At 34.2% G+C, this 13,011-nt stretch overlaps 2 protein-coding genes across 2 annotated transcripts; one reads left to right on the top strand and one right to left on the bottom strand.

The window, feature by feature from the left end:
* Nucleotides 1–374: 374 nt before the first annotated feature.
* LOC130973492 (non-specific phospholipase C2) lies at nt 375–9,806 on the top strand. Its single transcript, XM_057898045.1, has 4 exons — nt 375–1,103; nt 1,652–2,259; nt 8,082–8,258; nt 9,322–9,806. Exons 1-4 carry the CDS (start codon nt 619–621, stop codon nt 9,630–9,632), a joined length of 1,581 nt encoding a protein of 526 aa, XP_057754028.1. The 5' UTR covers nt 375–618; the 3' UTR covers nt 9,633–9,806.
* Nucleotides 9,807–10,499: 693 nt separating this feature from the next.
* On the bottom strand, nt 10,500–13,011 carry LOC130973434 (ABC transporter G family member 23). Its single transcript, XM_057897940.1, has 2 exons — nt 12,415–13,011; nt 10,500–12,096 (listed from the first exon to the last, which is right to left on the bottom strand). Exons 1-2 carry the CDS (start codon nt 12,986–12,988, stop codon nt 10,781–10,783), a joined length of 1,890 nt encoding a protein of 629 aa, XP_057753923.1. The 5' UTR covers nt 12,989–13,011; the 3' UTR covers nt 10,500–10,780.

Here is a 13,011-nt window from a genome sequence, read left to right as displayed (position 1 = left end):
AATGATAGAATGTTTTCTTGTCAATCCAGTTTTATGCTTGAAAGGATTATCCAGTTTTAGGTCTAATATTGTGGCATTCATCTCAATAATTGAATTGGAAAAACACTTGTTAATCTTTCATTGGTAAAAATTATGGAAAATAAACTAAAAAAATAAAGTCTGGACTCTAATTAATTTTAATTGCCATTTTTTAAGTGATAAATATGCGTTATTTCAAAATTATCCCACAATAAAATTATGTTATTAGAAAAATAATTAGATCTCTTAATCATTTTGCCGTACAAATCCATTTCAACGCGTAGCACTAAAACTTTTCTATATAGGCCTAACTTGACTGCTATTTATTATTTTTAAAGAACTCCAAATGTATCTATGTAAACAAAAATAACTGGTGCGTTTAGCTACTCCGTCGGCGTCACTGCCACTAAAGTAGCATTATGCGAAACTGACTGTAAATAAATAGCAACCCCAGTTCCCAGTTTCAGCCGCTCACGGGTTCTCTTTTCTAGTTTTCTCTTCTCGTCTTTGCCTCTCCATCTCCCTCGCTATTACCCACCTCATTTTACTTTCCATCCAATCTCTTTTTTCTCAAACCACAACATTACATAAACAGAGGAAATGAAAAAGCCACAGAGTAGCATCTTATCCACCCTTGCGCTACTCGTTCTCATCACAAGCTGCCCATTCAAGACTGTCGACGCCGTCGCCAACCCGATCAAAACGGTGGTCGTTTTGGTGATGGAGAATCGCTCCTTCGACCACATGCTAGGATGGATGAAGAAGCTCAACCCGGAAATCAACGGTGTAAACGGGTCGGAATCAAACCCGTTATCGGTGGCCGACCCGAATTCGAAGCGAGTTTTCTTCAAGGAGGAGGCGCAGTACGTGGACCCGGATCCGGGTCACTCGTTCCAGGCGATCAGGGAACAGATATTCGGGTCAAATGATACGTCGGCCGACCCGGCACCCATGAATGGGTTCGCACAGCAAGCCTACTCCATGGACAACACGAGCGCCATGTCCAACGATGTGATGAACGGGTTTGATCCTGACAATGTTGCTGTTTATAAGTCACTTGTCTCTGAGTTTGCTGTCTTTGATAGGTGAGTCCATAATCCCCATATATGAAATTCATTCCTTCCTCTCTCAAACTTCGTCACCTTTTAGAAACGGTTTTGTTACTAATTAACCTTTCTACAAACTAATATATTTGTTAATTCGCCATAAATTTTGCGTGAGGAAAAAAGTCTATTTAATTTATGAGTTATATTAGGCTAAAATTAGTGGTCAAAATGAAATATGAGTGTATAATACATATTGAAATATAAATATATATTAAAAATAAATTAAATTATATATACATTTATATACAAATACATTAATATATTAGAGATTTATTTTATCAAATAATATTTTTTATTTTTTTAAGTTATTTTTGTCAGCGAGATAAACATTCGTCTACTATTTTAGTAGTTTATTAAATAATGGATTATTTAATTAACTCAATATGAGTTAAAAAAATATAATATCTTATTAAATCGAATATCTCTAAACGATCATGGTACATATTATATTTCATTGGCTCCTTATACTCATAATGGATATATAAGATCTTTTTATTAATGCATGTGTATCATCCTTAATTATATAGGTGGTTTTCCTCAGTCCCAGCGTCCACCCAACCCAACCGTTTATATGTTCACTCCGCCACTTCACATGGTGCGACCAGCAACGTTGCGTCCCTCTTGGCAAAAGGTTACCCTCAACAAACAATCTTCGACAACCTGAATGATGCGGGCATTGACTTTGGAATATACTATCAGAACATACCGGCAACATTGTTCTACAAGAACCTAAGAAAGCTCAAGTATATCTTCAAGTTCCACCCATACGACCTGTGGTTCAAGCAGCATGCAAAAGAAGGAAAGTTGCCGGGGTACGTTGTGGTAGAGCAGCGGTACATGGACACAAAGTTGTTCCCAGCCAACGATGATCACCCATCGCACGATGTCTATCAAGGACAGATGTTTGTAAAGGAGGTATATGAGACGTTGAGGGCGAGCCCACAATGGAACCAAACCTTGTTGGTAATCACATACGATGAGCATGGTGGGTTTTTCGATCATGTGCCTACGCCGGTGCGTGGGGTGCCCTCTCCAGATGGAATTGTGGGTCCGGAACCATTCAACTTCACCTTTGATAGGTTGGGAGTTAGAGTTCCAACCATTGCTGTCTCGCCTTGGATTCAAAAAGGAACTGGTAAGTCTTAGCTTTCCCTTTCTATACATCTCTCTTTTTCTACAACCACTTATAGCTAATGATAGATTCTCTCGTCTCTTTTTATCCCAAACGTTAATAGTAGGAGTGAACACGATCCGGTCTGACTCGACAATTTGGACCAAACCCGCTCAATTCGGGTCAGACCTAATCTAGTATCATTTAAAATTTAATTCCTGTCAGAAAGACAATGAAAAATTTTGACCATGTGTACAATGGAATGGTTATTTAACCCAATAGAGATAAATAATGAAAATCATTCCACAAATTACTTTAAATTTAAAAATTCACATTTAGTTATTTCACATCGAATTTCAAATTTCAAATTTTTAAAAAATCCAGTTAGTTATTTCAAAAAATAATCATCTCAAATCGTAATTTACCAAAGCATTTCACTCTAATACCCTCTTCTTTCTCAATCAGCTGCCACCCCCACCTTCATCAATAATCATCTGACTTCACTCCTATTAAAAATAGCCATCCACTTAAGGATAAAAATAATCATCCGCATACCTAATGAATTGAACATCCAACATATTTTAATTATATATAACTAAATCCAATCCAATCAAAATAATCATCCATATAAAAATTAAAATAATCATCGACATACCTACTAAAATGACCATCATAAATGGCCTATTATAGTAAAAGGAGAATAAGATGAATGAACAGAAGAAGCAACCATGATCAAACTGGCTGTGGGAGAGGCTGCACAGCCTACGGCGGATGGGCAGCGCAAAAGAGGTTGTCCAGGACTGGTGCCGTGCGATCGGACGCTCGCGGAGAGGCTGGGCGGCGGCGGGTAACAATGTTGACGTCCGTACCATATATATCATGAGGGACACATGAAGATGGTGCAAAAGATCCTCCTTCCCCATACGAACATTCCATATCGACTTCCCAACAATTTCCTTGGCTCAATCAATTCCCTATTCACTAGCCTTCAGCAGCAGTTTGGGGCTCATGAACAACAGCGGCATCGGGAGAACGTGGTCACAAAACAGAAACTGCTACAGCGGCACTGGACTTCTGAATAGCAGCGGCGGTAGTACTATGGCCGTGAATAGGAGCGGCGGCGGGAGAACATGGTCACGATGACGGTACGGACGTGAATTGGAGGTTCTAGTGAGATTAGGAGTAATAGTGTAAATGCGTTTAAATGTTAATTCTAATTTTGAAATTTTAAAATTTAAATTAAATAATTAATTAATCATCTGATCTTAATTTCTTTTTTATTGTATACATTGTATACTAAACCCATTGTCTCCCCACATTTTTTCAATTGACTGAGGCCCGAAATCATATGATTTGACTTGGCTATCATTAAACCAATTTGGGATTATGGCACGGGTCACTCGACCGGGCCAATTAAAAACTAAAAATCCTAACTTAATCTATCTCTCTCAGCCTCTCTCTTTTTTAGGGGTGTACATGGCTCGACCCAAGCTGAAGATTCAGCTTGGACTCAAAAATTTCAGGGATAATTTGGTGTGATTTTACTGGGTTTAGAACCGGGTAAGGATCTCAAAAATAGACACGGTCATTATTTAGGGTCAGGCCAAGGTCAATGTCAAGGCGAACCCGACTTTACCCAGTCCATGTGCAACCTAGGGGGACTAAAAAAGGTATATATGTTTTAAATTAATTCTAATATTATGTAATATTAATTATAAGCTTATTGTTTTGTTTTTAATCACATTTGTTGAATTAGGAAATAGATCAAAGAAACATGAAATTATAATTTATGCACAAATTCAAGTTCAAGTATGGTTATCAACTTCTCTGTAACAAGTATTTTTTTTATTCTTTATAAACGAGTGCATCATAATTTTTTGACATCAAATTTATCAAGACTCGGACTTCACCCGATCGAGACCCAGTTTTAGTATGGTCCGAAAGGAATGTGATTTCATCGGGTTTAGGGCCGAATAAAAATCTCAAAAATAGACCCGTCATTATTTAGGGTCGGATCCGGGTCAATGCGAACCCAGTTTCACCCGACCCCATGTGCACCCCTACGCTTCTTTATCATTAACCATCGACAGCCGCACCTTCCCCTTTTGACCATTGTGCCTTTGCCCTGCTTCACGTAATTGTTGTGCCTTTTCTTTGTCGTCACGCCTCTTCTTTGTCGCTGCCGTTCCCAATCTATTTTTGAAAAAACACACTACAGCTCTACTCTTCTTTACATCGCCATTGTGCCTCTAATCTGCTTCATAATGTCACCGCGCCTTTTCCCTTCATCACATCACCGATGCACCTCTTTTCTGTCGTTGTCGTTTCAAATCTATTCTACGAGATCACTTTTTCCTTTATTTGACTAGATCTGTTGTAGTAGTAGTGATATTGTTAATATTTTTTGTAGTTGGCTAGTTATTATTAAGAGTAAAGTATCATTTTTGTCTCCAACGTTTGGAGTAAGTCTTAAAGTTGTTCCTAACATTTCTAACTCGTATCAATGTTGTGCTACCGTCAAATTGACTAACATTTTAATAACGCCATTACACAAGTGTATTTGTTTATTGTTACAATTGCCAGCAAAGCTGACTGAACTGGCCAAAACCTAGAACCCACCTTACCCAATACAGCATAATAGACCCAACTCCACCCTAGACCTAAACAGATGCCTAATTCTTCCAGCCACCATGTCGCGGCGCTGCTGAATGCTTCCAATCTGCCTCCACACTTGAAGACTTCACCGGCTTCACAGCTACTTTCTGTTCTTCGCAAAGGAGAGAACATGATGATGCTATGTTAGACTACAGCTCACCATGCCAGTTGCCATCACAGCATGCTTAGCCTCCGCCGTCTCCTCTACAGCTTGCCATGCTAATCGCTGCTGCATTTTCTAATTCTGCTGATACCTTCGACCACCGTCGCTGCTGCTACCATGCTAAACTTCCATCCCTAAATTCCACAGCGATCTTTCCTTCTCCTCTCCTCTCCTTGGATTCCCAGCTCGTCCTTCTGAAGCTTCGCGTGCACAACTCCAGGTTTCTACGTCAACCCTAACTCTCAGGTTGGTTAATTCTAAAACCCAGGTTCTTCTTTTGTCTGAAGCGTGATTACCTCCCTGCAAGTTCTACTGTTAGATTGCAATAGATATGTTTGCTGCTTCGCCTCATTTCAAGTTAGCATGCTTTGGACTCCATTGAAATCAAGGAGAGGATATGGAGCTCGAGAGATGGTGCAGCAGTAACAACAAGAACATGTTTTGCAATTAAGGTTTCGGAGAGAAGGCCTATTTTCGCGTTTATTTATTTATTTTCTTTTTTATTTAGTAACAGTTACCAGCAAAACTCTGCTAGAGCGAACACTAATCTCCAAGTGCTTAACAACATTATTGAAATGTTAGTTAATTTAACAGTAAGACAATATTAATATAAGTTAAAAATATTAAGAATATAAATAGAACGTTTTAAAACGTTATAAATAATTTGAAATTTATTTTAAACGTTGAAAACAAAAATAATACTTTATTCAATTTAAAATGATTAAATTAGCGTTTGCTTTTGTAATTTGTTATTTGGAATGTCTAATTAGCATTTGTATAGAGAAATTCTTTGTTATTCTAAGATCTATTTTTAAATACTTAATTTTTTTATTAATATTTCAAAAATATATCAGTTCGTGACATATTCATTACAATGTTACATTTCAGAGGAAACTAATATAGCCTTTTCTCTGTATACCTTGCTTATCATATGGGCATTTCCCCATCTAGATTACAGCTTCTCTTTATGATTGTTTACCTAAAAAATCATAGTATCATGTCTCAAATCTCACCTAGGTTCCACCCACACATTAAATTTGTGGTTTTCGTGAATCGTGATCTTGTAAGTTGATTTTCTGTTAGGCACTACTGGTCATATATAGTCACAGGTTCACACGAAACCATCTGATTTACACGCTACTAGTTTGTACTTTGGATTGAAACCGACAATAAACATAAAAGTTGATTGCAGTGTTAGTGCAGGGTGGGACCATATACCTTTTGGTGTATTATACATCATCCTTTTGCTATCAAAATATAATATTTTTTTAAAATATTTATTTTTAATTTTATAAAGATATGAAAGAATTTATTAAAGATAATAAATTATCATTTCTTATTTAGGCAATAGGTATTATATGAAATGGAAATTTTTTTATAAATAAATAGAAAATTCCATATTTTTCAAAATAATTAAAATAATGTTAAATTAATATTTTTCTCCTCCCAAAAAAAAACACCATTAATTTTAGTATTTAATATTATTTTTAATTATTTAATAAAAATTTTCCCTGTGAAACATCGTTTCCTTGGAATTTACGTTTAGGTACTTATCAACCCAGCCACGACAAATTATTCATCACCCCATGAAACTGGCCTTTTTAATGCTGCAATCAAGTTGCTTCATATATACATATCGCCAAAGGGAGCAATAAGTTACGAAATCATTATGGGTCGGTTGACTTATTCATCAAGGTGATATATTGTTTTTTCGTCTCAAATCAAAGATATATACATATATATAACTAACATATATTTTTAAGATATAAATTAAAATTATTATTAATAAATTTTTTTAAATATTTTATTTTAATAGATATATAATAATTATATTAAAAATTAAATTTTACAAAATTTTTTAAATAATAATTTAAATATGTATCTTAAAGATATATGTTAATTAAATTATATATATATATATATATATATATATATAAGTGAGAGAGAGAATTGAGTTGAAGAGACTTGAAGTTTGTTCAATAATGGCCTGTTTCCATCGGGTTAGAACGGATTACCAATCTAATCTGCAATAGATAAGGTTTGATTCAGGTGTTAGGTTAATTTTATTAGTTTAATTCATACTTTTAATGTATAATATGTATATTTATGTAAATAAATGCGAAAGAATTTAATATTGTTTCTAAGTGAAAATATATTTTTTCCGGTGGAGTAGTTGAATAATACAGAAAAATAACACAAGTTTATTTTAAAAGGCATACATTTTAACTTGAATAAACACAAATCATGTTAAATTGGGCTTTACACGGATCGAATCGGATATAATTTATAATTCTATTCGATTTGTATTACACTCATTGGATCAGATTTGATACAATATCCGCATTTTTTTTTCAAGTTGGACCCGATCAGATCAGATATCGGGTATATCTGCATAATTCAAAGAAAATTGTTTTAAGGACCTTTTTGGTTCTGAAAAATTTGTTTTTTTCACCTATTTAACTATATTTATTCCTAAAATATTATCAATAAAGTTCTCTTAAATAACAAAAGAAAAATAATAACACAAGATCTAAGTTTGGTAAAATTTTATTTTCGAAAGTAGTTTATTAAAATTGGTTTTTCAAAAACCAATTTAAATTGATCTAGTAATTAATTTATTTAAATAAGTGTCAAAAATTTAAATACGGTGTAAAACTTAAAAAATTATATCAAACATTTTTAGTTTTGATAAATACAAATCAAATTTAAAAAGTTTTTCTTTAAGTTCTTTTAAAATCACTCATATTTTAAAAACTATAAGTCTATATAGATAATTATTTCTATTTACTTAATACAAATTGAAGTGTTTGTAATTTTAAAAAGTACAAATATCTTTTAAAAAAATTTTACCATAACAAATCGCAATATGTTTACAATAAAATACGGGATAATAGGACATTTTTCCATTGTGCTATACTAATATGGAGGAGCTTTCCTTTTTAGTACCAAACACACTCTTAGCATCTTTCTACTTGTATATTTTGTGATTCTAATATACGCAATAAACCATTGACAAGTGCATATGCAGTTGTTCATGGGCCAATGGGGTCACCAACACCAACATCCGAATATGAGCATTCATCCATTCCAGCAACAGTGAAAAAACTCTTTAATTTGACTTCATTTTTGACAAAGAGAGATGCATGGGCTGCCACCTTTGAGAGCATTGTCCAGACCAGGACCGAACCCAGGACGGATTGCCCAGGTTAGAATTTAGAGCCTTAATCATCTATTTTTGGATTATTATGAGAACATTTACATATTGATTTAATAATATATGAAAATTTATTAAAATTGTTAATGTTATATATACACTAAAAATTAATTATTAAATTATTCATTTAAATAAAAAAGTATATTTTTGGTTCTTAATATTTGTGATTTTTTTTAATTTTCATAACGTTTAATTTCATTTAATTTTGTTTCTAACGTTTTTGATTTGTATCAAAATTATCCCTAAAAATTTTCAATTTCATTCTTAAAGTTTTACATAAAATTAATGTTCATGGATAATTTTGGCACAAACCAATAAAGTTAAAGACAAAATTAAATAAAATTAACTGTTAAGGATAATTTTTAAAAAAATTACAAACGTTAAAAACAAAACACATACTTTACCCTTCGTATATTAAAATACAAAATATATATTAAAAATGTATAAAATAACATGTGTATATATACAAAAAATACATAGTAACTAATTTTTAGAATAAACATAATATTCTTGTATTAAAATTGGAGACAAAATTATGTATGAATGAATAAGAAACGCTATATTAATTACGATTATTTTATGAACGGAGATGTTTGGTAACTAAAGAAAATCAGTCAAAAACAGCTATAATTTACCTTATTTAGTATTCATTAATTGTTGCGACAATTAATGAATGTTAAATAAGGCAAGTTCTGACTATTTTTTTTATCTACATAGCATTACCCATAACATTCTTATTTTATTTTCTGAAGTAAAAGACAACATAATGCTCTTGTATATGTACAAATACAATCGATTAGATATTGACCAGAGACCAAAATCACTGAGACATAAAAATTCAGATGCAATCGACTTTACGTGAGGTTGATAATTAAGAGTGGTTAGATAAAAATTTAGTCAAATCAGTCAAATCATTTAACGATTTTCAGTTATCAACTTCACATGAAGTCGAGTGTATCTGAGTTTCCACCATACAATAAACATAAAAACTAGTTTGTTTGTTTAGACAGACATAAAACCACAAAACCTGGTTTGATGTTACTTTCTTTTACAGAGAAACTTCCAACCCCTGTAAAGATGAGGCAGGGTGAGGCGAAAGAAGATGGTAAAATGAGTGAATTTCAACAGGAGTTAATTCAGCTTGCGGCGGTGATTAAAGGGGAAAATATCTTGACTAGTTACCCAGATAGAGTAGGGAAGAACATGACAGTGAAGCAAGGGAAAGATTACATGGAAAAGGCGGTTAGAAGGTTCTTCCAAGCAGGGCGTTACGCAAAGAAAATGGGAGTCAGCGACGACCATATTGTTCGGATGAAGCCTTCTTTGACCACAAGATCATCCAAACCAACAAACACAAATCCTTAGCCAGTTGCTTCATAGGGTCAAATGAAAGAAGTGCAATCGTGAAATAATATATAGAATTCAAACAAAATATAGTTCTATACAGTTGTATTTACACTGTATAAAAAGTATATATGCTGTATTATATAGAAAAATATTAAATAGTTATATAAATTTTTTTAGACTCCAATTAAATTTAAGAGTAAAAATAAATTTTAGCTCAGATATTTTAGTTCTTAATAAATTTAGTACTTCTAAAGATTCTGACAATTATTCTCATTAAATGGATTAATTGACTCGAACCCGCGACCTTTTATAGAGTATAGATGCTATTTGAGCTATAACTCATTGGTTATTATATCCATTGTTTTGGATAACCATATACGCGGTCAATATAAAAAAGTAGTTATTTTTACTATGTGGTATTATATAATTGAATGCACGTATAAAACTATTTTATACTGACAATGCATCAAAATTAAATTCTTACTTAAGTTGAAAAGTCTGAACATTGATTTGGTGACTCCTACTAATTCCGTTTTTTTTTTTCATATTGGGTTATATTTTATTAATTAAAAAAAATGAAATATAATGATATTCAAAAATAGGATAACATAAAAAAAAAGTAAAAATCTCCTAAAACAGTATACTAATAGCAGGGGTGCATGGTTAAATTAAGAAAAGTCTAAAAGAATAAAGAATAATAAGATGGATTGAGTGAACTAAAATTTTTTTTCATAGAAACAGGTTAAGTATTGTTGTTGCTGTATTTCGTCGGCATATTTTCTCGAATAATGTAGAGGCACAAAATAAGTGATCCTTTCAAATAAACAAGTTTTATTCTCATTTTTTAATGAGTATCGAATTCGAAGGAGATGATTAAAGGACAGAAGGAAGTTGTTTTAATCCTTTATATATTGCAAGTGACAAATTGATACAGGAGAACTATAACGTATGGAAAATTCGAAAGTGACTTGTAAATTAAAAAACAATGCCTGTTTTGTCACACATATGCACATAAGCTTTTTCTTTTCTTAATGCTGAGTGGAGAAAATCATCTGATTTTTAATTTTGAAGACACTTTTAGTTTGTTTGTTTCGCAAGAATGAGGACTAAAATGAAGAATAATAATGTTAATGTTAATGTATCTGTGAGCTTTGAGGTTGTGTCTCTCATATAATTGACTTGGAGGCCTTTCGTGCAAGTATAAGCCAACAAAGCAGACGATAAAATAGAAAGAATCCAAACATTATTCCCACGTTCATCCACCTCTCATCCTTTTCAAGCCCTCTACTCTTCAACACATCAAAGCCAGTAGTCAAGCACTTGGAATCAGAAGATGATGATGATGATGAGAATGAGAAGCACTCATTTCTCTTATTCCAGTACTCATTTGTGATGAGTGCATCCAAAGGGTACCTATAGAGTGACACATAATACATGAAAAGCCAATACTTTGGGATGCTATCCTTGGGAATGAAGTATCCAGAGAAGAGGAAGAAGGCTCCCAGGACTGTGCAAATCAGAGAGTTGCCGGATATGAAATCAGGTGACACCGCACTCAAGAAGAGCACCAGAGAACTGGCCATGAGGACGATGAACCACACGACTAAAGCAAAGAATCCAAAGGCGCTGATTGAAGGGTTGAGTCCTACGAGCCAATACACCGGAACTGCAAATAATATCGAAACTAGAAACAAGAAAGGAAGGAACACAAAAGTGTTGGCTATCATGTAATTGGAGATTCTATAGGCTCCCCTTGACGCTTCTTTCATCACAACACGCCTTTCTTGAAGGTATATTGGAAGCGCTTCAACCGTTGAAGACAGCAAAAAGCTAAGGCTAAATGCAAACAACCCTAACCGTTCTGCTACTCCTCCTTCATCCTTCCTTATTTTTATGTAAACACTTCCTAACCCAAATCCACCAACCAATGCTTGCATTGTTCTTGCCAAGAATAACTGCTTTGTCCTGTAAATAATCTTCCAGAATCTTGAGCAAAGGAACCATATCTCAACCAAGTTTGCATAACAAAATGTCATCATATCGCTGTTTCCTTCCACTGGGTACATGGGATTTGGAAATAGTGGCTCGTTTTCTTCCAGCTCAGTGGTTTTGGAACCGGAATAATCTTGTAAGGTGCGTATGATTTCCATGGAGAATTCCAAAGCATTGAGTTGCATGGGAATCTGAAACCCCAATTTGGTAATGGCTTCCTCAAGGGAATCTAGGGTACCGTTGTGAACCACTGAGCCATTGGAGAGGATCAAGAACCTAGAAATGTAGCGCAATATTCTGTAACCGGGTTGGTGGATTGACAGAACCACTGTCCTCTTCTTTGCTTTGACCAACGAAGAAAGAAGCTCGATGACTTGCAATGCCGAAGTACTGTCTAGGCCTGATGTTGGTTCATCTAAGAGCAGGATTGGAGGGTCATGAATCATGTCAACCCCAATCGAAACTCTTTTCCTCTCGCCACCTGATATACCTGATTAAACTCAAATAAAGTAAAATGACCGATATGGTGAAACGGTTCTGCAAAGTTTGTAGCAAAGTGGCACACTCTATACAGCAAGGTTCTCAGTTAGTATAAATACGGTACTTTAAGAGTATTTTCATATATATTTTTATGATGATAAAAAATTATACATTCTAAATCTTAAATTCTACTTTTTAAAATAAGAAATATTTGATATAATTTTGTATAAAAGTTATATATATATATATATATATTCATGACTAATAGAAAAACAGGTTAAATTTTCTGGAAGTATCTATATTATTCTGTGCTACAAATATTGAGTACCTCTGTTGTCTTCATTTCCAACGAAAGTATCTGCCACGTGGGAAAGGCCTAGGTCTTGCATCAAGCTTTCGACACGTAATTCTCGTTGTTTTGGTGTCATTTCCTTGAGTCTGAACTTGGCGCTGAAGAGAAGAGTTTCTTTGACGCTTAGAAGAGGAAGCAGGTTGTCCTCTTGTGGCACAAATCCACAAAGCTTCCTCAATTGTGCTGGCATGGTCATTGGCTGCTCATTGATCGATATGCTCTTGGGATCGAAATCTTTTTCTTTCACCCGCCCGGAGATTATCCGGAGAAGAGTGGACTTTCCTGTGCCGCTGGGACCCACCACCGCAACTATCTCTGAACACCTTGCAACAAAAGTGAGAGACTTGAGTATTGTCACAGGCTTAGGCTTTTGACATAATGAGAAGGAAGTGGTGTTGTTTTGGTGCAGAGTATAGGAGAGGTTTCTGACGTGAAGTTTGTAAGCAGTTTTGAATTGATTTATTGGTGGTGGTGGCGCCAAGAAGAGTGCAGAGTCATCTTCATTATTGTTGCTGTGGTGTAGCCTTGGTGGCTTCAAGCATAATGCCATTTTGTGATTCTGTGGGAATAATT

This window comes from Arachis stenosperma, chromosome 4 (genome assembly GCF_014773155.1).
Source record: "Arachis stenosperma cultivar V10309 chromosome 4, arast.V10309.gnm1.PFL2, whole genome shotgun sequence".
NCBI classification, from domain to species: Eukaryota; Viridiplantae; Streptophyta; class Magnoliopsida; order Fabales; family Fabaceae; genus Arachis; species Arachis stenosperma.
This window is presented reverse-complemented; position numbering and strand designations above follow the sequence as displayed.